This window comes from Mytilus trossulus, chromosome 4 (genome assembly GCF_036588685.1).
Source record: "Mytilus trossulus isolate FHL-02 chromosome 4, PNRI_Mtr1.1.1.hap1, whole genome shotgun sequence".
Classification (NCBI taxonomy): domain Eukaryota; kingdom Metazoa; phylum Mollusca; class Bivalvia; order Mytilida; family Mytilidae; genus Mytilus; species Mytilus trossulus.
This window is the reverse complement of record NC_086376.1, coordinates 75643532-75671281: the sequence shown is the minus strand read 5'-3', so window position 1 is coordinate 75671281 and position 27750 is coordinate 75643532. Positions and strand designations below refer to the sequence as shown.

Below are 27750 nucleotides of genomic sequence, written 5' to 3'. Positions count from 1 at the left end.
CCTCCAAGAAACAAGTGGTTACCGCGTAAATGGTAATGTTTCATATGCTTTATCGAGTCTTTACCGAAATAGGTATCAATATTGAACTCTAATTTATAACAGAAACATGCACGAAACCTATGATGACATAATTCAATATATTGAATTACACTATTCTGATATCACTGCATTCGATAAACAGAAAACACAGATGTTCTTATAAAGCATTACTTGTTTTATCTGATGAAAATGTTTGATCAAATATCAAGAGAGCTGTTGGTTTTTTTTTTGCTGAGAAAAACTGCAGAAAACGTTTTCCATTCAAAAGAAGCATTATTTCATTCGTTATAAGGCAATACAATAACATAATGGCTATTTTCAAATAGAGGTGTTCTGGTACAAACGTGCCTGAATGATTTGTATATACCCAGTTGAAAAACTTGTTTATAGTACAGGATAGTAGGCAGGAGGTGATGTCATTGATGTCTTTGAAGATTGAATTTAATTTCTGTTTTGGGAGCAATATGAACACGCATACGTTAAAGGCAGTTATGATATTGTTATGCTGAAAGTTCAAACAAAGGATATGTACATGTGTAATATGTATAGTGACATAATTACGAATAAGAAAACAAAGTATGTCGAATAGATTGGTCAATAGGGGACGGTATTTTTCATATTGAATTTGTACATTCTGAAACTTTTGCATGAACTGGACACTGTATATGTGTATGTGAAGTTGTGTGCATAGACATGGTTACTAATCTGACTGAATGAAGGATACAAGTTTTCGACCACATTGATAGACATTAAAAATGTATCTGGTCTGTAAGGTATTTAATCTACATGCTACCTAAATCATACATGTATAATGTGCGACAACGCTAGGTGAAGTGGACGAAGTCAGAAATCACTCGACATCGAAACATATAGCTTCCTTGACTGAGTGGTCTGTGACGATGGAACCAGTAGGTGCGGATATACATGTACAAATCAAAATCTAAGTTGAATACCAGGCTCAAAATTTTGTTTGCTAGACTTGCGTTTTTGTCTACGAAAGACTCGCCAGTTGTGCTCATATCAAACAAGTTAAAATGAATATTCCATATTGTTATTTTTTGTAGTTTATAAATATAATTTGAATTTTTGAAACGTTTCCTTTTACATGTATTATATGGTAAAATCTTTGATATACAATTGTTTTGTCTAAATAACTAACTAACACAATTATTACTACTAGTGTCTTTTGTTTCTGTTAATATATTAGTTCGTTGACTTTTGGCCGTTGACCTCGGTGAATATAACATATATTTTTTTTTAATAAAAATTCAATTAAGGTCACATAATAAGTATTTTATTACCACACAAAAGGTCAGTAGTAAAACAAATATATATGATACAAGAATACCATATGGCTGTTTTTAAATATTACCACACCGTACCAATCCAACCAATACGATTTTTCAATCAGAGCTCTAGCAATGATATTGGTGTTTCAAGTTGATACTGATGTTAATTGAAACAAGAATGTGTCCATAGTACACGGATGTCCCATCCGCACTATTATTTTATATGTCCAGTGAACTCTGAAATTGGGATCAAAACTCTTATTTGGCATTAAAATTAGAAAAGTTACATCATAGGGAACATGCGTACTGATTGGACTTAAATTTAAACTTCATCAAAAACTACATCGACCAAAAACTTTAACTAAAATCTTTAATCTGAAGCGTGCCGACGAAAGAACGAACGGACGGACGAACGGTACGACGAACAGACGAACTAACGAACGTACACACAGACCAGAAAAAATAATGCCCATTAATGGAGCATGATTAAAATGCCATATGATACATGTAGTGTTATACTGCACAAAAGATAGTTAAAATTGAAAATTCATACGATGAAAACAATGAATACAAAAGTCAGTAGATTTTTCCGGGATAGCAAATATCCGTCACCATGCAGTATAATCTGACTTGTATGAAATGACGTATCAATTTATTTTGGCAACCAACATGCATTTTGACGAACTATTATATTCTATTCCAGTCAAATATGACAGTTCTTTCTCCCGAACGAGTATTTATCATGCTATTGTTATTCCACATCCTTATTTATGATTATATTTACATCAATGTTGTTTTCGGCTGAGAAGCACTTAACTTTATCACCAAACAGTGTATGGTCATATTAGCTAGGACTTTTAGATCTATTTCTACTGTATTTCATTATCGAAAGTTAAGAATGTGAGCAATCTCTATATAGATATATTTTGATGGAAATGTCATATACGCAATATAAAATATATATTTCGTATGAAGTACTATAGATCTCTTTGGTGAGTTTATTTGTCTTGTATAAACGCGGTAAATATAGTTGGCGAAATGTGGCGGCAATATATAATTTCAATCAAAAACGATGTACATTGTTTGTTTTCATTGGTACTTGACTTCCCATACAACATTAACTTTTTACCTTAAGAATTACAAATTATGTTAAAGACTATTAGATTCGTATGACCGGGAGATTTCATTTTAACAAAGGCAATTCATTGAAAACTTGAAATCGATCTTTTTTCTTGCCATGTTACAACTTTGTCCATTATTTAAAATTCAAATGCTTGTACGAGTTCAACTATAAAAACTTCCATGTTCTATGCGAATATAGACATTCAGAATGATGGAGATGGATTTGATGTCTTTATAGAACAGATATTTAGCACTTTGGAAAAGTATATTCATAATCATGCAGTGTCATTATAGCAATCCTAAGTATTCGAACAAAAATCGGTAAATATGGGAATATTTATGTATGTCCAATTTGATGTTATTTTCAATTGATGTTTATTCACCCTTGCTAAATATATCATAAAAAGCCAATCAAGGATTTCCAGTGTCAACATTTCATAGATATACTCCAATGGAATTATTATTGATTGAGGCTTTTATCTTTATTCCGATATGATAGGTACTTGTCTATGGATTAATCAATTGTAAACCTCAGGACTCACTTAACAGGTTTTTTTATTACTCTTTTCAGACTTACTCATAACTTTAAACAAGTTACACCAACTCGATCGCTCTGTGAAGATCATTGGAGAAAGCTTCGTTTAATATTCATCGCAACTTCGTAAAGGATTTGGAGTCAGGACGTGTCTCTAGACAAACTTTGGAGTACTGACAATAACGCAATTATATTAGATTGTCTGTTGACCACTTAATGGATTGTTTCTATTTGTAAAACAAACAGTCATATTGATGTTATTTTAGATTCTGGAAGAATTTGAAATATATGCGCCCGCAGTAAATGTCAGATTTTTTTTCTACAGAAAAGGTAAATCGAAAAGAGAATTAAGTAGAAAGCGATATATTTGATGATTTTTCTGCTCTAGGAAGAGAAGAAGCGATTTATGTGCTTATTAATATTGTAAACGCCAACATAGAAGTGAATTATAGACAAAAGAAGAAAATTAAGTCTGGAGTTTCGATTGCCTATCATGTATTGGTAGTAATTTTGTAAAAAATAATCAAAGCGTTTGTATTGCTGTCAAGTTTGAAAAAGCTGAAGAAAAATACTATAAACAGTTACAGTAGCGGCTTTAACAGTGCTGAAAAAATGGTCTGTTTATTCTGTAAGATTGTAGTAATATATAACAACCGTTTTCAATAGATATAAATGTGTTTCTAATTATTTACATAAGAACAGATCTAATTAGCACCGATGATATGTGAAGGTATTACTTTTTGTGACATAAGCATGCGTCCATTCAGAGTAATGCTAAAGTAAGGTCACGTCTTATGATCTGCAAATAATATTTTCACAAGTATTGTGAATTTTTCATCTCTTCTGGAATTTATGTGAAATGAAAATTACATTGTGCCTGAAGATTAATATTAAAAAGTTTTCTGAACAATCATGACAAGGATGAAGTGTAGATTTAATGACGTTGGACTTTGGATAATTTTGAGGTCGTTCTATGATGCGTTATTGATTCAACTTTTATTTTGCTGTGGTAAGTAATTTGTATATTATCCACATCACATAGTCTGGTAATTATCTTCACACATCATAGAGATTAACCACACATAAGAGTAATTATGGCATTAAAAATTAAACTTGTTTTTCTTTGACAGTTAAATTGTAAACCTGATTAAGCACCACTTAATGGCTGCGTTCGCTATTTTTATGCCTAAACTACTGGTTATAAAAATGTTAGCATCATTTACTATTGCGCTGCTACACACATTAACACGAAAACTTCTAAGATCTTCTAAACAATTTCTCCGTGTAATACTATTATGGGGTGTTTTTTCTTTAATATACCAAAAAACACACATAAAATAAATAAGTAAAAAGCTAAACACGTGCTAGTTTCCGGCCTAACGTTGTAAATGTAATGTGAGTAATTTGTGCGAAATATCTGGATCCAAAATTAATGGTCTTATTTCATGACCACTATTCGTGTATTCATAATGTATAGTATTACATGTAGCGTGAATGGTACATCAACCAAACTACTCAAGGTCACAAAAACTGGCCATCTACATTTCAGTATACACATTCGTTGAAAGTGCACCGTTTCTTGCTGTAGAGCGAGGCTTGTTGCAATCTTACTCAAAACAAGTTACGAAAAATATCAATAATGACAGTGAATATGTAAATTCAAATTACTAGTACTTGAATAAACACAGATACCCACATCCTTGGTACCTGACTTGAAAAAACACAGATACCCACATCCTTGGTACCTGATTTTAATAAACGGAGATACCCACATCCTTGGTACCTGACTTTAATAGACACAGATACCCACATCCTTGGTACCTGACTTTAATAAACACAGATACCCACATCCTTGGTACCTGACTTTAATAAACACAGATACCCACATCCTTGGTACCTGACTTTAATAAACACAGATACCCACATCCTTGATACCGGACTTTAATAAACACAGATACCCACATCCTTGGTACCTGACTTTAATAAACACAGATACCCACATCCTTGGTACCTGGCTTTAATAAACACAGATACCCACATCCTTGGTACCTGATTTTAATAAACACAGATACCCACATCATTGGTACCTGACTTTAATAAACACAGATACCGACATCCTTGGTACCTGATTTTAATAGACACAGATACCCACATCCTTGGTACCTGACAATAAACCAGCACATTTATTATAAGACAACACAGTATTGAAAACACAATTAAAATTTCATTAGAAAAAAAACCACATTTACATAATATATCAGTATTACAATAAATTATAACAACCATACATACATGTAGCACTGTATACAATATTTCTTACTCTGAATTTCCTTGACTGTGTTGATTTATTTAAGATATACACCCCTAATAGTAAATTATAAATGACTCAAAACTTTTATGAAAAATAGTTTGTTTATGTGTTACATATTTGTATTTTAATTTTTTTATACATAAATGAGGGTTAGTTTTCTCGTTTGAATTGTTGTACATTCTCATTTTGGGGACTTTTATAGCTGACTATGCAGTATGGGCTTTGCTTATTGTTGAAGGCTGTACGGTGACATATAATTGTTAATTTCTACATGTTATTTTGGTATCTTATGGAGAGTTAGTTTAAACATATTTTATTTGCAAAAGTAGCAAAAGGGATTGGACACAAGTTATAACGACATTAGAGACGTCCTCTCCCAATATAAATATAAACACAAAGAACATTAGATAATGGCTAAACAAAACAAAACGTAGTAGTAATGCATGTAATACAAAAATTAAAAAAAAAAAATACAATATAATAAGGAATTATAATGAAACAACTGGACTGGAGTGAAAGGTTGTAAAGTAGAAATTTAGAATGTTAATTGATTGTTTTAAATCTTTGTGTTATTCTAATATAAGATTGTACGGACTCAAAAATGTCTTTGTTTTGTTATGGAGAGTTGTCTCATTACCAATCATACCACATGTCTTTTTTATAAGGAGAAATATCAATCATCATGATACTTTGAAAAGAAAGGAAATGTTTCAGGGGAAAAGAATACAAAATGTCTGTTACAAAAGAAACAACGCAGATATTTAAACATATAAAATAATATTAAATACAACACAGATTTTTTTTATACGAACCCACCCCACAATAATGGAGGCCAAGCAGAGCACAAAAATGGGTAACTATGTCATTCGTTGTTCATGACGTATTTGCAAATTAAGTTGAATTCGGTGACAAAGAATTAAATGCAAAAATAGCAATATGATTGTGTTTTATTTTGTAAATGAAGTATTTCTGTTGTCATCTGCAGCAAATGTATTTCATAAAGTGCAACAATGTCAAAACGGTGCCCGTTTTGAAGCGACATCTATTACGTTACCATTGTTCAGTAGGTTTCTCGTCAGCGGAAACTGTCTATCAAGGATTACACAAGCTCCTTCATTATCCTATCAATACTGGGATACATTAAAATTATTTTACTCTCTGTTGCTCAAATGTTGCAATTTCAAAAAAAAGTTCATAATTGAAAGTTGAGGTAATCTCTTTTGTCGTATAATTAAGTTATCAATCGAGCTAAAATCTTTATCGATTTCTAGGTGTAAGTCAACGTAAGAAATAGACCAACTTTAAAACTTTCTGTTAAATACGAACTCCGGAAGATTTGTTTTTTATTAGGCTATTTGCAGGGTCGTCTGATCGAAATAGTGAATTTAACACCGTTGCCCTGTAAAGTTTCAGTTCTACGCTTTTATGCACATGAAAACGTCACGCAAAAGCTGTATGGAGGTCCGTATGTGGCATTTTACAGGTTAATTGTCTGACCCTTTCCTATGCATGAAATCTTTGCCGCTAGCATTAAGGACTGATCGTTGAATCAATTAATCTTTGTGAGATGGCTTTTTAGACCAACCCCTGTGTAGTTGTCATTAGTTACAACGACTTGCCTACATGACTTTGTATCTCTCTAAAATGTAGTTCAACAATGATATTTTCCCTATCATAAACTTATAGTCTCACATTAAAACTATGTGTTCATTTGAATGTAATTTTAATTTAACATAAGTCTAACTAGACAAACAGACCGTAAAAGTACACGCATTTAGCAAGAAAATCATACCACTGTTTTATAAATTGTTATTCTTGGGTTGATATGGACAAAGCCAAAACAGCACTTACGCAGTAATGTTTCTCAGAATATAGGATTGAAATCTTACTGTTGATTACCTTAAGAGAAATAAATGCTGTAAACACTTACTACGGTAATTCTGATCAATGACTGGCCTTTTATTCACTTTGATACGTCATCCATTACGATTAGGTACTAGGAGCCAGATCGAGGCTGTTCTCGACATGATGCTTCCTTTTAAAATAAATTCATTTACTACCAGTACCATTAATTTTCCACAGGCTGAGTAGCTAGGAAACTTGATTAACAATATTATGATTGATGAAAAATAAAGTGTTACGAATGTCAATATGGTGCAATACCAAAAGATTGGATCATGTCTTTTCTTGGTTTCGAGTCTTTATTCGATTTGTACATTTTGTGTACATGTACAAATATTGGTTAATAGACTCAAACTCTAACACAATTTTATGGTACTGATCGATCAAACGCATTATCTTTCAATTACCTTTATAAAATGTTAAAACTTGTTCAACATGCACATATTAAGTTTATTTAACTTGATATATTGTATATACCATAGAATATAATGAAGAAATTGGAGTTTCAGACACGTCCATCTAAAACATCATCACTATTTTCAATACTCTATTATGAATGGATAAATTCAGTACTATAGCGAATTTTTGAAGTACGATGTCATGTTTTTGTCAAGTGCAATCACCTATTGTTCCGTGTGTTGCCTTTAGTCAGATTTCATCTTAATTTAAAATATTGGCATTGTTGTTTTGAAATTTTTTTTGGTTTTAGACAAATTTTACTATCTAAAAAAATAGAAAAGTGCGTTTTTAATGGGTGTTTTTTTTGTTGTGACCTTTTTCATATTGTTGAAATGTCCAATAGGTATGCATGAGCTGGAAAACAATTTAGAAATTATTTTAGTACTTTATAAATACAACCATTTCATTAAACAAAATAGATTAAATAAGAACAAGTAGTTTAGATAAAAAAAAAAGGAGCAAAAACTAACAAAGTCCAATTTTAGTTATTTTAAATTACTTACCTATATTAATTCATTTCGGTAAAGAATTACTTTCTCTTATTGGATACAAAAAAGGGGCAACATGACAGTGGTATTGACTGCGGCTTCGGCTCAGTCATTATCACTGTCGTAGTCAATACCACGGTGGGCAGTCCATATATATATCACGATGATTTATTTCATTTTATGACCAGTTTTTCCATAAATATGATGTAAGTAAACGCAATTTTTTTATTTGATTTGGCGGGTCTTGTACGTCTTATCTTTTGTTGCATAAAATATTTTACTAATGAGTCAATTGTTGAGTTATCTCTCTTCTGTTTGCTAAACATGACCTTGTTAATATAAACATCATCTTACCGGATATATGGATATAAATCAATATAAGTGTCTGTCAATCGGAACTACTCGGTCATTCTCGCTATGCAGTACAATAGTTATTTCTTCGTGCAACTAGAAGGCCGAGTCGTTCCAATTGAAGTATCTGTTTAACATACAATATACATTTAACTTCCAAATAGAAAGTTTTAAATCCATTTAGCATTTTGCTTTTATTGAATTGGCTGGGTGTATATTAAACATGTCTTTTGCAATGAAATATATAGAACAAGAATGTGTCCCAAGTACACGAACGCCCAACTCGCACTATTATTTCTATTTTCAGTGGACCGTGAAATTGGGGTAAAACACTAATTTTGAATTAAAATTGGAAAGATCATATCAAAGGGAACATGTGTAATTAGTTTTAAGTGGATTGGACTTCAACTTTATCAAAAACTACCTTTACCAAAAACTTTTACCTGAAGCGGGACGAACGGACGAACAGACGAACGAACGTACGGACAAACGAACGGACCCTCAGACCAGAAAACATAATGCCCCTCTACTATCGTAGGTTGGGCATAAAAATGGCTTTCATTTCAAGACACGACATGGCCGAGTAAATCATCGATTTTTTCGTTAATTGGTTTCACATTTACTAAAGCTTGTCATTTAGAATGAATGGTATATTTCCTTTTTACCAAACATGTCGTAAATTTTACAATAATATTATCATACCGAAAAAAACAAGAAAGAAGAATAGAACGGACGCGTTAGATCTTTAAGCCAATTTAGATAGACAACAGCTCACACACAAAGTAACATGATTTTTATTGACAGTGAATTGAGAAAGCACGAATGATTTATGTTGCTTGGGCAAACCCAGCCAATACATTCGCTATTGATTAACTCTAAAATCAAAATTATGAAAATTGCTTTCCCTTTTCTTTCTTTCGAAAGAAAAAAAAAGCGAACTATTGGTATTATGCTGCTGTATGAATAATGAATGTTGATTATACAATACGGGCTCTCCAGTTTTAAAGTTAATACACACATGTACAACAGTTCATTTACGTAATAAACTTTCGCCTAGTCCGTTCTTACTTCAAATTGTTAAGAATGCCTAACCTCGCATTGTGTTTTGTGATGTTTAAGATTTCCCTCCTACTTAAGGTGTAATTTGTATTTTCCATATTGATCCATAAAGTGCTTGGGTACATAAAGTTAATAGTATTTCCGTTTGTTGTCATCATATAGAAACCTTGTTTTTTAATTGTCGTAATTACTGCTTTTGATCTGTTTTCTTCTTAAAATTGTCCTCTGGTTGGATTTCTATTAAGCTATAATTATCTATGCTCCTGGGGAACAAAATCATATTTTAAAATCAAATGTATCAAATAATGCACAAATAAATTCAACAAAAAACCCAGTTGTATAGTCTATATTTTAGAGAACTCGTGATGTTGTTTATTCTTTTCTCTAACTACTAGACAGGGACTTTTTGTCCTTAAACTGGCATTCGCAGTGTTGATTTTATGCTTCATTATTTAAACGTCTTCATGTGTTGCAAAATATAACATGCCCTGCTTAGGGACAACATCAAAAGATCGATGTAGGATAAAATAAACTTAAATCAAATAGTTTGGGGGGGGGGGGGGGGGGTGTCAACATTGCTGCAAGTTTTGTTAAACTAAAATCGATTTTACTTATATCCCTATTGGTCAATCAATTTTTCCCAAATTAAGTTAAGAAGGGGGGGGGGGGGGGGGGGGTCAGTGAAAAAACTATGTGAATTAAGTTTTTTTTATCCTTCATTGACCTTTTGATGTCGTCCCTTAATGTATACATTCCCAAATTCAAAAGTCTTTTGAATTATGGTTGTAAAAGACTTGGTATCGACTAACCCTGGAAAGAAAGCAGACGTCTTATGCATTTCCCTTACATATATAGCTTAGGTTTGCACTTCGATCGCTGTAGTACAATTGTACATAGACATTTTAACTACCCTGGCGGAAATGTCGTGTTCTGTGACATGATGCAAGTGCTATCATAGAATTGTCTTGATTGAATCAAATAGATATAATCATACCGCGGAGGGATTGAAATTGATGTTCAGAACTGATTACATATTTATTTCCACATTTTATCTTTCCTTAGAGGTAAACATACAATTATTTGCCTTCAACAAAACAATTTTGAAAACGATTGTAAAAATCTAAAGACAATTAATTGGAAAAAAATAAAATCCATTTATTCACAGTTGATAAAATTGGAATTGGATTATTACGAAAGTGAAGTCAGATATTCTAATTATTTATTCCATTTCTGCCAAACTGTCAAAATTTCTATGAAAGAAAATGATACATCTGAGACCCAAATTGAATTATATATCAGCTAAAGCAAATGGCCATTAATAGAACAGTGAATTCTCTATGGACTTATAAAATTCCATTTAAGAAATTTTTGTTATTATTTCTGACAGTTGTGTCATATGTTCCGTAAATTATCTATACACATGAAGCTAATCAATTATCCTGATCCAAATTCAGCCAGCTACATCCGTATGTTTACAATAAAATTATAGAGTGTCCATATTTCTGAATTGCTTCTATATTTGACTAATTAAGAGAAAACAACAACAAATGAATTCAAACGGTTTCTTTAAATTGATTCTCTTCAAACTTTTGATCTCCTATACATGTACTTATATAACTGTTCCGGACCATATGAGTATTTCGACCATACGCGTATGGTCATGACCATATGGGTATATACATGTACTCATATGGTCGGGGTTATTAACAGGTTTACTTCTAGTTGTCGCGTCATTAAAAAGACACTACCAAGGTAATTTTATTATAGATCTATAAAAAAAAAAATATAACAAGATTAACAAAATGAAATAAGCAGTTTCACACAGTAAATTTCATCACTAGTCAAAACTACAGTAAAAACAATTTTTTTTCATTTTTCGATATGTTATTATACGAGTGAATGGCAAAACGTCAACCTGGGAAGATGACTTCCAAAAATATCTTAATGAACTCTGATACACAAGAAATCATTTTTTTTTTACTATAAACTGACAAAAAAGTCGACAGGATAAAGAGTCTAATAATTTGCTTGCTTTTGAAACTTTATATAATTAGCATCCAATATTCCGAATTTTTATACTAATACGTGTTTGGTTGTTAAAAATGAATGATGTAACCGGCAATGACCCGAGTTTTATTTTCGAAGTTGTCTGGTGATATGATGCACTTAAGCCTTGTTACGATATTGGAGATCTAGAGCTTTTTAAAAAACATCGTAGACAAATTGGAATGACCAAGGACCCAAGAAAAGCTATGGTACCGTATGGAAGTAAATGTCACCCTACGCATACAAGCAAGAATACCATTAGCGATGAAAAGTAGCTTTGGCATAACTATTTAATGCTATTTGAATTGTAAATAATACAATTGCATGTAGAAATCATTGTTTTATATAAAGTTTTCTAATGCATATTATTGAAAAACAAATACCTATATGGTCCAAATACTCATATGGTCCGGCCCGTTAATAACCAAACGAGTATTATACTCATATAGTCCGACCATACGCGTACGGTCGGACCATACGCGTATGGTCGGACCATATGAGTATACGCATATGGTCATGACCATACGCGTATGGTCCATATACTCATATGGTCCGGAACATAACCATTGCTTTGACTTGACGTTTTAATCTTGCATTAAAAATGTGTCAAGGTGACATTGTAGGCCAAGTGGTCTTAGTAATTTATCTATTGTATCCCTAGCCGAATTAGAGTTCAAACCCTGCACGTCGCCGTATGGGTTAAACTCCAATCGTAATTATAACTGCTAGTGTTCCTATCGGATGTCCTTGGTCTTCTTCGGGTATACCGGCACCCCCCACCAACGAAATTTGACAGCCGCAATGTAGTCAAGAGTGTTGAAATTTTAAAAAATAAAACTCAATCAATCAAATGTTTCAAGCATATCTATTCAAATAATTATTCAAAAACTTTAAAAAGTAGATGAATACAGGAGTTGATAGAAATGTCTAAGATCAAGTCAAAAATAATTTTAACGTACCATTTTGAACATTATTGTCATTATCAAGTGTTTCGACATCTTCGCTAGCAAAAGGTTACGATCTAGGAAAAAGGAGAGGACAAGGTTGGCTTTTATGTTTCATAAACGGTATTTATGATCAAGCATGGTTTACATGTACTTGATACTTATCATAACACATAATATGATTAAATTTATATAAAAAAGTAAAACTAGAAACAAATGTCGCGATATTAACGCTGACTTAACCATACGGTTTTGTTCATTGTTGAAAACCATACGTTGACCGTCTCACCTCAACGTCATTGAACTCTTGTGGGAAGATGTATCATTGTCAATCATACCGCATCTCCATATTTTTATGTCAATAATGAAACCAGAAAAATACCTCTCATTTAATGAATGGAAACGTTTAGTGGTAAATTTAATCAAATGTTAGCTCCCGAAGCTACAAAAACTTGTTTGTGACTTAATATGTGTACTTTTACTATAATACGTTAAGTATAATGATTTCTTGATAGCGGTTAACTTGCCTTGTAACAAGCAAATGATGTACAAGTTTTGTGCCAACAGGGTTAAAATGTACTTGATCATTATCATGTTTGCAAAAAAATCTAATTGCTACATTGCTATATCAAAGCCAGAAATGAAAGGTATATTGTACTTCGTCCATCTGTATATTGATACTTATGACAAAGAAAAATACATTGCAGCTCTTATTTAGTAAAGTAGATGATATGTGAATTATCTAGAACGAGTATTTTATCGACTGAATGATCACCGTTGCCTTGTTTAATTGCAGCAATTGTACGACTTTTTGAACTCTTTATCAAACAGAGCTAAAATTGTTCAGTTCCTATTTTTATTCGAGTTCAATACCAACCGATACATCTTGAATACATTTAGCCTCAAATAACCTTTTTTTATTTCAGTTTTTATTTAAAAAAAATATGTCATCATACAGCATTCAAACAATCAACAAAATCAAAACCATCAAAACCATGATTTTAAGTTTATCCCCTTGTGTTTGATTATTTATGTCGTTGGACATCTATTTTTATGTATATTAAGTCTAGTAGTATAACGTTATTATTTTGTTTTATTGGATATTATATATCCAAAAGGAAACATTCTTCTACGTACAATGTCATTGAAGGGAATACGAGTTTAATACCTTTTTTTTAATTGAACAGTGTTACTAACCACAACATCAACCCCTACCTAGCACCTCCAAATGAATACCCTTTCGAACAAAGACAAATACTAACGAGCATTATATGGTCCAGATGGTCCCGACTTCGTACAAGCACAAACTATTTTGAGGTTAAACCAGTTTAACATATGCACAAACCTTTTGTTTGCTTGTCAAGTAAAAGTAAAACACACAGTTTAAAAACCTGCAAAGTGCAGTTTCCAACAGGATGATCACTTATATTGAATTAAATGACAGCACATAATTAGAAAAGGTAACATCGATCCATTAAAATAGATAACTGGATTGATTTTCTAACTGTTGACACATTCAGAGTTAATGTAGACTTCTAAAATTATATCTGCTATCTTAAAAGTTTTAATTGTGTTCGGATATTGTCTCAATATCATCTGCTTTAGATTCTGTCATGTCAGCTGAAAGAAACAGTTGGATACGGATATGTTATAACGTTAAATTGGAATGATGATGAGAAAATAGTGCACACTGCTGTTCTGCACTGGTTAAAAACGCCTCAAAAGTATTGAAACAGATATACCGTTCTTTGGAATATGTTTGTCAAATCTTAAAGTCGATTAAACATACTGGAATTGGAATGGGCGCATTATATTTGCGCATTATATTTGCGCATTCATGTATTAAAAGTATTTGTGTGTTTTCTTATAGCATTGGGTTTCATATATTCAGAACTTTGCGACATTTAAAATCAGTACTTTTAATCCTTTAATGTGATAAGTAGACTTCGGCTGTTGTCTGCTCTTTGGTCGGGTTGCTGTCTCTTTGAAATATTCCTCATCTCCATTCTCAATTTTATTTTACATTTTTATCTGTATTTATTTCCAGGACTAAGTGTTGTGCATGATAAGCATACTTATACTGCTCTAAAATAATAGTTGAATAAATAAGTATATAAAAAAGAAGATGTGGTATGATTGCCAATGAGACAACTATCCACAAAAGACCAAAATGACACAAACATCAACAACTATAGGTCACCGTACGGCCTTCAACAATGAGCAAAGCCCATACCGCATAGTCAGCTATAAAAGGCACCGATAAGACAATGTAAAACAATTCAAACGAGAAAACTAACGACCTTATTTATATAAAAAAAAATATAATCTACTTGTACTTAACTATGTTTACATATCTACCTGTAATAGAATTTGTGCAAATGTAATAAAAAGCTGCGCGCAAACGTAACGCTGTTGCAAAGAAGGCTCTTGCATGTATTTCACATAGGATCCGTTGTTTAAGTAAGTCCTCCGTTAGCGGCCATATTGGATGATTATTAAGATACAAAGTAACAACCCTTTGTCAGCATCTCATAAGGGATATTCATGCAATGTTTCAATTGGTTTCATTCAATTCAGAGGTTCTCTATAAAAAGGTTCCAAATGTAAAAAGTGAACGGACGACGGACCAAGGACACCAAGTGATGAGAAAAGTAAAGTCAAAGTGAGCTAAAAAATGTGCATGTTCTATCTTTAGCTTTGAAGGCTATCTTGGTTTACAGGGGAGGTCGTCGGACACATTTTTAAAATTAGATACTCAAATGATGATTATGGCTAAGATTGATTTAATTGTAATGCACATTGGTTTCATCGGAGAAGATTTTTTTTAAACAAACGGCGACGACCGACGCTATAGTGATGATAATAAAATCTCAATCGGCCCTTTTTTTATTTTTTGCGTTTGCTGTTCACGATATCGCCATAATATATAACACATTTATGTGAAACCACCGTTTGTGTACTAAAGAGATCCTTGAGTTTTATATACATTTTATACATGTGTATATTTATGTATCATATCTTACATTTTGGTTATCTAGAGGACCATACTTCATAACAGTAACGGAATGTACAATGGATGTACCCACATATACATTGTATAAATAAGCAGAGAGGTATGATTTCCAAGCAGAGTTCATAAAGTCCAGGATATGTCCAACTAAACCAGCATTGTCATGCATATTTATCTTAAAAGACAGCGAACCTCTAAACCTGATAAGTTGAATCGCTCAATATCAATAGAATTTACTTGACAAAGATAACGCCGTCTTCCTAACACGAAGAAGACGCTGGAATAGTAATTGGATTTTAGCTGTCGCATATTATTCTGTTTAAAAGCTAATCTTTAAATCTTATTGGTATTTAGATGAAATGCAAACTGGCATGTAACATGAATTTGACCGCATATCGGACGTTAGGTCTAGAGGGGAATGAAAAATATTTTCATGTCAGTTATCATTCATATGCTGAATTTTTATTTTAGATACCAATCTGACAGATATTGAGTGTTTATTGTATGTTCGATGACGATACTAAAATAGTTATTGCAGTTTTAAAACTTATACAGATCTGAGACAAGCAGTTTAAGAATTAAAAGACTCGTTGATAGAATCCCATGAGGGTATTCTAGTAGCTAGAAAATGTCACTTCACCAATGCGAGACTTCATTTTCACAAATTATAAATCGGTTTGGTCAGTTGAAGGACGCGTTTTAAGCTAATTTGGTATTTTGTTTTAGATTATCATCACACAAGTGTCAAACATGAAGAAAATCTCATAACCCTTTCAGCGCACCTGAGATTACTCTGATTTAGTTTTATTCGATGATGTTAGTGTTGCTCAGTCTTGATATGCAGTGTTTTGTGGACTTGTTTGTATATTCTGGTTTTTCGTTTTTAGCCACAACGCAACGGTCATTTTCTATTCGGCGATGAGGTTTTTGTATGTTAAAATATTTATTTCGACATAAAAAATAAAGCAATCTTGGGCGATGATTTATGTGACTCTCCCCATCCCCGTAAAATTATGTATGGAGGCATACAAGTACGTATATTTATGTCTGTGTTGATTAGGAGTTTTGATCAGTAAAACATATAAAATAGAGCCAAAATCATAGTTCTTCGCTAAACCTTGAGAATTATTCATGTTCGGAAACATTTAGTTAGAATAATCTGCATATTTTATCTTTAACACTTCTCTCAAAATGAACTTTAAAATGTAAATATTAAGCATTTTTTTGGTCCGTATTAGTTTTAAAGTTCATTGTACATCACATTTCTTATCAATATGGAATTAATAACAACGAAAACTAATGCCATAATAATAAATTATTCCCAAATATGTTTATTATTTTTGTTTCTTCAATAATGTTCAACATTTGAATATCAAATCATTCGTGTGACATTTGTCACTGGCGCTTATATGCAGACAATGATTAAAATACGTCAATCATACAAATGGCATCAAATTGAATCTGAAATTTACAGCGGATTATTTTGATATTCGTTCTTCACTTGACTGATTTTTTAGAATTGAAAAGGTCATGAATACCGTTAATTTTTAAAGAAAATTCAATATTTCAATTTTAGATTACAAAACGTGTGACCAATGGTAAAAAGTTCTTTGTACTGCATAGACATGTTTACAACTTCTCTACAAGTTCAAACTCTTTTGGGACGTTGATATTTTAACTGCCATGCAAATATGTTACTGTAACAATACATGTACAAAATAATCTATGTACACCACCAATTAACATATTAAGTAATCGGCATTACACATGCAAGCTCAAATGATATAGCATAGCAGTTCGCCGTAGATATGTCGCAGTATTAAGTCATTGCGAATGAAGTCCTTTTTGGTCTTTTTCCTTCATTTAAATAACGTGTATGTAGCTAAGAAGCAGTTAATATCAATAGTATTTGTCTTTAAATCAAGAAATATGTCCGTTATCCGTGACACAATGTATAATAATTTAAAGTTTTGTTTTGTTATTTTGTTTTGTTATTTTCTATTTAGGATTATTTTGCTTGTTTTTCCCTTCATTATTTTTTGGATTTTTGCTTTCGAACTGTTCACATAAAATCGGCTGTAAAATAATGAGTACGTACATTGGGTGTGTTAGGAAACTTATTTGCATCTATTTCCGGCATAATAAAAGAGCAAGCCTAACAATTTGTGTCACTCTTACAGATTAATTGTCATCCACATTCATCAAACATTCATCCTATTTCCGCGAGTAGGAATCGACGTATACTACAAAGTAATCCCTTCCCAAGGCTGACAGACTGTAGTTCCTGAATGTCAGTAACAAGGCCGGATATACATTGACTGAAAAAGACAGGACTTGTAGAAATAGATATCAAAGTCCTGTATATGAACCTTGCATTGGAAACGTTTCTACTATATTACACTCTAAGGGAGTGTAGAAATCAAGTACATGAATTAAAAGAATAATATATATATATATATAGAGAATAATACATGGCAAAATCCGTATCATATGTCGTATCATCCCGAGACATCAATATCAGCCCAAGGGCCCTTAGGCCCGAGGGATGATATTGGTCGAGGGTGATACGGCATGTGATACGGATTTTGCCATGTATTATACACTTTATCATATATTTCAACAGAAGAGTATTATATTTAATGAACTGTTTTCTGATCCATAGCACTGGATTACCTTGAACAGTTCTGCTTTTGTCTTGTTTCAAAGCCTGAACATAACTGCTAAATAATTTATACGAAGCACCTGGGTTACCTTACAATCTGTTGTTTTAAAAATATTTTGTTTATTATTGTATTTATTTGAGTGTTTTGTATTTTTTTATAGTTGCATTTAGTGTGCCAAAATATATGTTGTGAAAACTTGACGTCACATACAATATGAAAACTTGACGTTCGTGACGTTACATACCAAACAATGACGTCATTAAAAAAAAATGACCTATTTTGAGGAAATTTTTTCTTAAGCCATAAACCACCAAAAAAACTGACTTCATGTATTAAAAATAAAAAAATAAAAAAAAATAAAAAAAGGTATGCGATACGGGTTTTACCATGCGATACGGGGTATGCGATACGGGTTTAGCTATGCGATACGGGGTATGCGATACAGGGTAGGTGATACAGACTGGAAAAACGAACCTTTATTAGATATACAAAATAGCTATATTTTGTACTAAATATATGATAAATATATATATATCACGATATCTCAGTAGCATGAGTTCGAACCCCGACGAGGGAAAAACAAAAAAATTGCGACAGCAAATTTACAGATCTAGAATTGTATTGTTGATGTTTAGACGAGTTGTATATACAGATTGTACACAGCTATGTATTCCCATTACTTCTTGTGGTCCGATAGATAAATCTGTTTCAGAGTTGACACTGGTTCAGACGTACTTATAAATATAATTATTTCTGTGACCGTATCTTGCATTAATTTGTAGGATGCTTTACTATAGATAATTCAGCTAATCTGTTACAATAACATCTTCATGCCTTACGTATATCATGTACTGTAATACGACGCCAGATAAAAACTGACGAGGAAAGGTAACACCCGGCCACCGAAAGCAAGCTTTATTTGTTTGTGAAGCTAAGGTGTCCGTGTGGTCTAGCACGCCGGATAAAGTGCAGTCAATTTGGTGTCACAATACCTCATTAACAAGAGTTCGAATCCTAAAAAGGGAAGAACAACAAATTTGCGAAATCAAATTTACAGATCTGAACATTGTTTGGTTGAAGTTAAAACGAGTTGTACATTTGTATATATACTAGTATACCAATCATTTGTAAGTGTCTTCTGTACCGAATGAGGATTTACTATGGATATTATATATATTTTGATTGAAAAAAACCTCCTCAATTATAATCCTCTTGTTAAAGATGCACTTTTAGGCTAAAGCCCGATAGTCATAATTGGTATACTTACATGTTCTTAAATACGAAGAAATTTATGTCGCGTAATGAAAAAAGGAATAACAAGCATTACATGTTTTTTATAAGAGTTAGTGTTTTCTTCTTTTTTAACTCGTTATGTTAAAGAAATCAAATATTTTATACAGTGCACGTTTTGCCTTGCTGCTAAAAAAACAGACTCTTACTATTTACATGTATGCACTTTAACAACAATTAGTTCTACGGGATTCATGGTTTCAGTTAAGGAAAGCAAACAAATTAACTGCTATTTTTAAACAAAAACATACAGTAGAACTTTTGATTATCTTAGTGTGGAAAGTGAAGTGTCTCATGGGGGTAAAACTGTAAAGTATAATTATTCGCATAATTCTAAAACGTGTAAGAAAATGAATTGGTGTTACCAGAGCTAAATCACATTATTGTAATGACTTTAATCTAGCTCAGGTTGACATTTGTATTCAAAATGACGTTTCGAAAGATTTCAAGATTCAATGATTTTATTTGAACACTCAGACACAGATACATGTGTAACATCAGGTCATTAATAACAGCATTATATAACCATGACGAAGTGGTATCAATAATATAGATATTATAGCATATACATGTATATGTAACAATACTTTACAAATATGTTTTTCAACATCTTCAGAACATATTTGCAATGTTTTCGATAAATACAGAAAGTCGTTTAAACATTTGATCATTACATATTGAAAGAAGACCTTCATTTTTTAATAATTTGGATTCACTGTGTTGTAGCATGATAGAAACATTTCCCTTAATACAACAATATTTCGATCAGTACATTTAAATAACAAATGAAATTCATCACCAATATTTATCCTACACAAAGAAGATATTCTGTCATGCCTGTTTCAATAGACAGACGCAGATATGATCCAAAAGTTTGTGATCCAAAGCCTGCACTATTCAGGATCCGAAGTCTTCTCAAAAGCACTATTCAGGAAGTCCCCTTAAACATAGACACAACATAATTTGGAACAAACTTTAAAAGCATTATACAGCGAAATAATGCTTTAATAATTTGTTCAATCTAACATCCATTTGACTATAATGATTTATCTTTAAAGATTATTGCGTCAAGGGTAAAGTTATCAAGCTAAAATGAAATCCAAAACAACGATAAATTAACTTAACTTCCAGCTTTTGGTAAATGCAATTTGGAATATTAAATTTAAATAATGCACTGTCATGGTCTAGGGTATACTCTACTATTATTTCAGTTTGTTTCATGTCGAAACTCGTTGTTACAATTGTAATCATTGTTTTCCATAAAGACGATAAAATAAACTTGAGATAATTCATAAAACCAAAAGCACTTGGAAAGGTTTTTCAATAAATAAAAATTTTATATTTCAATTATTTTAGAATGTGGACCAACCCTGCATACTTGTAAATCAGTTTATCAGCGTCTTTCTAACGATAGGTAATTAAATTTTTCCCACATTTCATAGACTTTCGTCTTGATATAACCATTACAAGAAACAAATATTGAAATAGCTAAGACGAAGTATGCTGATATGGTATACAAGTTTAAATAAACAGATAACAATAATTAAGCACACCAGTGTACGAGTTGAGAAAATATTTCGTGACAGATAAAAAATAAATAAACCAGGTTTTATTATCCGAGTAAATGATAGCGTCAGCGTGTTGTAAACTAGCTAATTTAAATATTAACCCCGAAACACTATCAGTGGCTTCATCCGGAATCTTGGCTCCATCCCTTAGCTACTCCTGGGACAAATATAAAATAATGTAAACCAAGGCTTTGATGAAGGCTGTACTGTTGCCTGCATACATCCATCTCATTTGAACGTTGTGGATATAAAATAGTTATAGCATTGACAGTCACACTTATTTCCTTATTCTTATAAGTGTATCGATACAAACAAGTTTAATTTTGATTTTTCTTTCATACATGTATGTCTAAATAGCGTACAACATCAACCAACTTATCAAAAAAAAACTGCAAGTTTCCATGTGACAAACATCAAAATATTTTAACAAGACACACTTAACAGCCACACATCGTCGTATACAATGATGTGATAGAATACTGATTTAAAAGAATATAATGATATGCATGTATCACACCCACTTATTTAGGACTTTTAACCAAAATGACCATTTGATTATAAACTGTTCTTTTTAAAAGTTTGTTAACACTGATCTATAAATTAAATTGAGATGTTCAATCATTCTGTCAATCTTCAGACATATTCAATACAGTAAATTAAGTAATATTCAAACATCTCGTCTGCCAGTCAATTTAGATTTCGATTTCACAAGTTGTTACAATGTATTGATAAAATAAATACCAAACAATAAATACTGAATTGTCTGACACTGTTCTTAACATAACTTGATAGACTGCATGTAAACACATGTGAACGGTACTTTATTTGATCTCCAATAACATAGAATTAAAAAAAAAATGACTTTAAATCTAAACTTTTTTAACATGTTAAGATAAGAATCGTTGTTTTAGAGAAAAAAAATTACTTTAAATGTTGTTTTAGAAAGAAAAAAAATGACTTTAAATCTTAACTTAACATGTTATGATGAAGATCGTTGTTTCAGAAAAAAGTTCACTAGTATTCTCTTCTATCGTTGTGATGAAGAATATCTTCACTTCAACCTGAAATATAGTAATTGCTAAATGTTATCGAGAATGGTTATGCATGATTTAGTGTAACACTTAAAATATCGAGAAACGTTGGGTAACGCCTTTTTGTGCAATGCCAATTAGAAATTATAAGTTAATTCGAATTGATATTGCAATGATAGAAGAATAAGCAAGTGTAACAATTGTAAAGTTTTCTTTTCTTTCCCATATTCCAAGAAAGTATTGTTATAGTTCTGTGGTCAGTATAGTGGTCACTGCAACACATAATTACAATTGTAACTACAATAGTAATAATGGCTAAAATAATGTGTTGTCTATCCAGAATTTATACAACATTAATTTTTTGTCACTCAGGAATTAGAAAACGCCAGTTAGCTATGCTGTCTGAAATCTCTACATGTCTGCATTGACAATTTATATTGTACTATAATCAATCTAAAAACCAAAAATATGCCAAAAATGTGCCTCTCCGCTACTGATACTCTTAACAAACAATGCCTTATTGTACGAGACAAACAACATAGTGTCAAAATGGGGTGTAAACATGTACTATGATTACTGATTAATCTCACAGAAGTCATTTTCCATTCTTTTTTTCACAACTTGTGCCAAGTCAAATAACCAGGTAATATAGGTTGGTAGTAGTCTTTGTTTTGGTTAATTAATAATACATATTTCGTGTAGAAGATAGTCGTCAGTGATTGGAACCGTACAATCACAGGTACTGAAAGATTTATTATATTAACTTCAGTCAAATAACAACTGTCAGCCAAAACGGAAGATTTACTGGTGTTAATGTAACTTCTAACATCGTGTTTACCCTTGTTTCTGTTTTTGTGGTTATTTTTTTGTGTTAGGGGTATATTCAGTACATTTACATGTATATGTACCGACCCAAGATTTACATTTGCTTGTTAAAACACAATGCTTATATATTTTGTGGTAAACTAGACTAAGTCTTTAATTCGTGATGTATTTGCTAATGCTGTGTTTAAGTCCTACTGTTTCTTTGCACATACTAGTATCCGAATTAGGTACAGTTAAAACTTGGACAGCTGTACAACGAGCTGTACAACCACACATTTCCATAACACGAGCTTATAAACAATTACTATTCAAAAAATGTATCATTATATTAATTATAAAAACAATGTAACCTAAATAGTATTGTCATTACATAAACATACGTGGAAACGAGTATCATTCATGAAACTTAGTCACGTTCCTAATATGTTGGACGGGATGCTACATCAATAAATTCGTAAATCTTTATTTAGACAAATGTAATATACTTCAGACTTTATTTGCATATTGTTCAAATTAGCATTCCGTTTCGGACTGAATTTCTTTTAATAGTGTGCTTCCCGGTTTAGACTGCAATTCATTAAAATATAGCATTAGTTATGCAACTTATGTACAACAATTTAGTTGTAACACGCCAATTTAGTTTTTAGTAAATGTATTTATATAAAGCATGATCATATTTTTATGATTCCTCTTCTGTTCAGTTAGTATGATAATGGAGATATGAGTGCTGTTCGAGGTTGCATAGACGGATGTAACACTTGTGTGTCGTCTCGATCCGAAAACCTCTCTTCTCATATTGTCGAAGTGGCAGCAAGAAAAAAGAGCGGTTTAATTCATATTTTGTCAGTTCTATTTTCTTCTGAGTGTCACTAGTTAGTCTTGGACGAAACGCACGTCTGGCGTATACAATTTAAAACCTGGTACTTTTTGTTAGCTATTATTCGTGTGTTTCTCTGTCCTATATGTTCTCTCATTTATTTATATTGTAGTCCTGTCATGTAATGCTGTCATTTAAATGTTATATTTAACACTGCCATAAAAGTGGAAGGTTTGGCATGCCACATAACCAGGTTCAACTTACCATTTTTTTCTTAAAATGTCCTGTACCAAGTCGGGAAAATGGCCATTGTTATATTAAAGTTCGTTTCCGTGTGTGTTACTTTTATTGGTGTGTGTATGTTGTGTCGTAGTTCTCCTCTTATATTTGATGAGTTTCCCTCAGTTTTAGTTTGTAACCCGGATTTATTTTTTTCTCAATCGATTTATGAGTTTCTAACAGCGGTATACTACTGTTGCCTTTATCCAAAGTTTACGTGTTAATTATAATAAAGATTATAAAGATAAAGATCATATAATCCTCTTTTTATCGGTTTCTTTTTTTATTCCCCTATTGATGACATGCTCCATTTTAATTGATGTTTTTATAGAACCACGTGTTACTTTAAATATACCCGCAATTTTACACACTGTACTTTATTACAATTTATAGCATTAGTTATAGATAACAGATATGTCAAATTAAACTTTCTGAAAATTAGAATTTTAAAAAGGCTGATATTTACAGAAACGTACAAACAGTTAAATAAATAGACTAATTAAATGATTTCTTAAAAGACATTCAATTTGTCTCAAAAACAAACTCTAATAGGTTAATAAAACTTAATTTTGAGTTGTCTACTTCCGTGTTCCGTAAGCAAACAATTGAGAGAAAAAACTCAGAAAAACGTATATATTAAATTATGTATGGGAGGAGATGATGAATTTAGTTTTACGCAATTTCTAATTATTTCATGTACAAATATAGATCACCTCTTAGGTCTTAACAAATTAGTATCATGAATAAATCATCAGTGATCGTCTAGATTTAACGGTGATTTGTTTTTATCAAGTATAACAACATATAAACTGCGCTCTGCTATCATTTCCCTAAGCTATACCTTTTATAAATATATGACACCAAAACGATATTGCATTTGAAAAAGTATGTTTTAAAAGAACCACTAGATGTTGGTTACAATTTTAGATTAACATACGCACAGATACACCAGATAAGAAACGTTAATGAAATTGACATAGGCAAACAAGATGTAAGCCAATATCCATATCATTTTTATTTCGATACATGCATTTCTATAAATGGAAGTACACAACCTTGAATGTATAATAATTTATTATTATTTTTGATCAATTCACATATGTTTTTATTACGAACGTTTTCCAGTGTTCATACTATTTGTTACTCCGTATTATCGATTTTAGACAAACAGAGTAAATGATTCCAAGTTCATTGATATATCACATTGACATTATTGTTCTCTTTTTTTCAGTGTGGAGTGTCACATCAATGGCGACAATAAAACCTGTTTTCAATAAAACTCCAGTTAATGTAACATTTTACCGTGGCGAAACAGCGACCTTACCATGTTCTGTTAGTAATCTGGGCTCCAGTAGTGTAAGTATAAACTTCAAGTCCCTCACACGAAAATCTATGATAAACGGGACGATTTTAACTTCCCAATTATCAATTTCCAATTTCTCAGCAGTAACATACCCTCTGCCCCTTCGTATGGTGTTTAATTACATATCACAATTGATTCGTCATTCACGTGCTTGTTCACACTATACGGACTTCATATACAGGAGTGTGCTCCTTACGCAGAAACTGCTCCAACAAAGTTATGAGGAGGACAGATTAAAATTGACACTCCATAAATTTTATGGACACCATCACGAATTGGTGGATCCATATGATGTCTCTTTAACCAAACCAGCTAAGGACATTTTTACCACATGGTAGATTGTGGTTTGTCATTATGTCGTCTAATCTTTTAATTACCAAACGTGACTTATTCCCAATTGTGACTGTTTTGCTAAATGTGAATTCGCATTACTATAAGACGTGTTTCTGTACTTGTTTATCCCAAATTCATGTATTTAGTTTACATGTTTATTGTTATATTTGTAATTGTCATCGGATTTTGTCAAATGTGTTGACGTCTTTTTATTATATTAAGGTGTTAAGGATAGAAAAATTAATCACCCCCTTTATTAATTATATTTAATTTTGTACGATTATTTACGTTTGAAGTTGGATACATAACAAACTGGACATATTTATATTACAGTTAATTACTATTAATAAGTATTGCAATATGCATTTTGCTTAAGTGAATTATCAGTATTTAATTCTAATATAATCTTAAATCAATCCTAATTCTATCTCACTTTTGAATTATAGTTTTTCATATGTGACGTCATGCTGTTTCTAAATTTCATAAATTCAAATGTGGCATAACGTTTGTACCTTTTCGCCATCGTATGTGACGTCATTTTTTTTTAATTGCGTTGACGCCTGGACTGAATCGGGTTTAGTTTTCTGTAATTAGTTAATACTTCAGTTTCATTATGAATATCTCTTTCATATTCATTTGATAAAATTTACTGTTTGCAATAGCATAAATTGTTCTATATAATAAGAATGTTCTTATCCCGGGCATAAAAACAATGCCGTATTTGGCAAAACTTTTTAACTTTTGATCTTCAGTGCTGTACAACTCTGTACTTTTTTCACTTTCGATCTTTTATATCTGGGCTTCACTGGTGAGTCGCTTTTGGCGTATTGAATTTTAAACCTGATGCTTTTTGTAATCTATTAATCATGTTTTTCTTTGTCTAATATGTTCACCTATTTATTTGTATTGCAGTCCTGTAATATTATGTTGTCATTTCAATGTTATATTTAACTTTGTCATTAAAGTGCGAGGTTTGGCATGCCACAAAACCAGGTTCAACCCACCACTTTTATTCCCCTTTAAAAGTGTCCTGTACCAAGTCAGGAAGATGGCCATTGTTATATTAATGTTCGTTTCTGTGTGTGTTGCATTTTAACGTGGAGTCGTTTGTGTTTTCTCTTATTTTTGAGATATTGAGATAAGACGTGGCACGGTACTTGTCTATCCCAAATTCATGTATTTGGTTTTGATGTTATATTTGTTATTCTCGTGGTGTTTTGTCTGATGCTTGGTCCGTTTCTGTGTGTGTTGCGTTTCGGTGTTGTGTCGTTGTTCTCCTCTTATATTTAATGCGTTTCCCTCGGTTTTAGTTTGTTACCCCGATTTTGTTTTTTGTCCATGGATTTATGAGTTTTGAACAGCGGTATACTACTGTTGCCTTTATTTATGTAATTTTAAAAAGCTAAAATATATCTCTGAAATTTAGTAGTTATCTACCCTTTCCGGTTAGTGCACTAACTAGCAAATTGGGGAAGATAACAAAGTGTAAGTTTCTTTAAAGTACAAATTTGTTCAGCTTTACAACCGAATTTGATTATCAATACCAGATGTCAAGAAGTAAAGAAATTAACTAGAACCAACTCTTCTTTATGCATTTTAATAAATAAAAATAAAAAAAACAACTGCTCACCATTGTTCTTCTATTACTTTATAATTCAAAATGCTTTTTGATTTTTGTAATGAAAAAAAAAACAATAATTAACTTACATGTTCTTTACATTTAGTTGCTTGTCAGTAAGTTATTGATTATGAATATTCTAGATTATCTCAGAGGAATAGTCTTCTTTAAGATATACAAGAGATCACCCAGAAAACGGTTATTTCATTGACTATAATTATATCTTATGTTATCACAAGTTTGTCTGTATTCATTGATCTAGCGTTTTGTTAAATTTTAAATGTTGAATAAGTAACTTGCAATGTTACTGTAAAACCCGTTAATTTATTCAATTTACTAAATCCTTTAAATGACTCTCCTACCCCCATGATAAAGGCACATGAATGTAAAACGTTTATCACTTTACTT

General features: G+C 31.8%; 1 protein-coding gene across 1 annotated transcript in view; it reads left to right on the top strand.

Moving 5' to 3' along the window:
• The window catches only part of LOC134714190 (zwei Ig domain protein zig-8-like), an 80439-nt gene that overhangs the window by 27328 nt on the left and 25361 nt on the right, over nt 1-27750 (top strand). The window contains exons 2-3 of the mRNA XM_063575430.1: nt 3022-3994; nt 25260-25384. Of these exons, the coding sequence (XP_063431500.1) occupies nt 3898-3994; nt 25260-25384 (222 nt within the window). The 5' untranslated portion in view covers nt 3022-3897. The remainder of the gene's footprint in view (nt 1-3021; nt 3995-25259; nt 25385-27750) is intronic.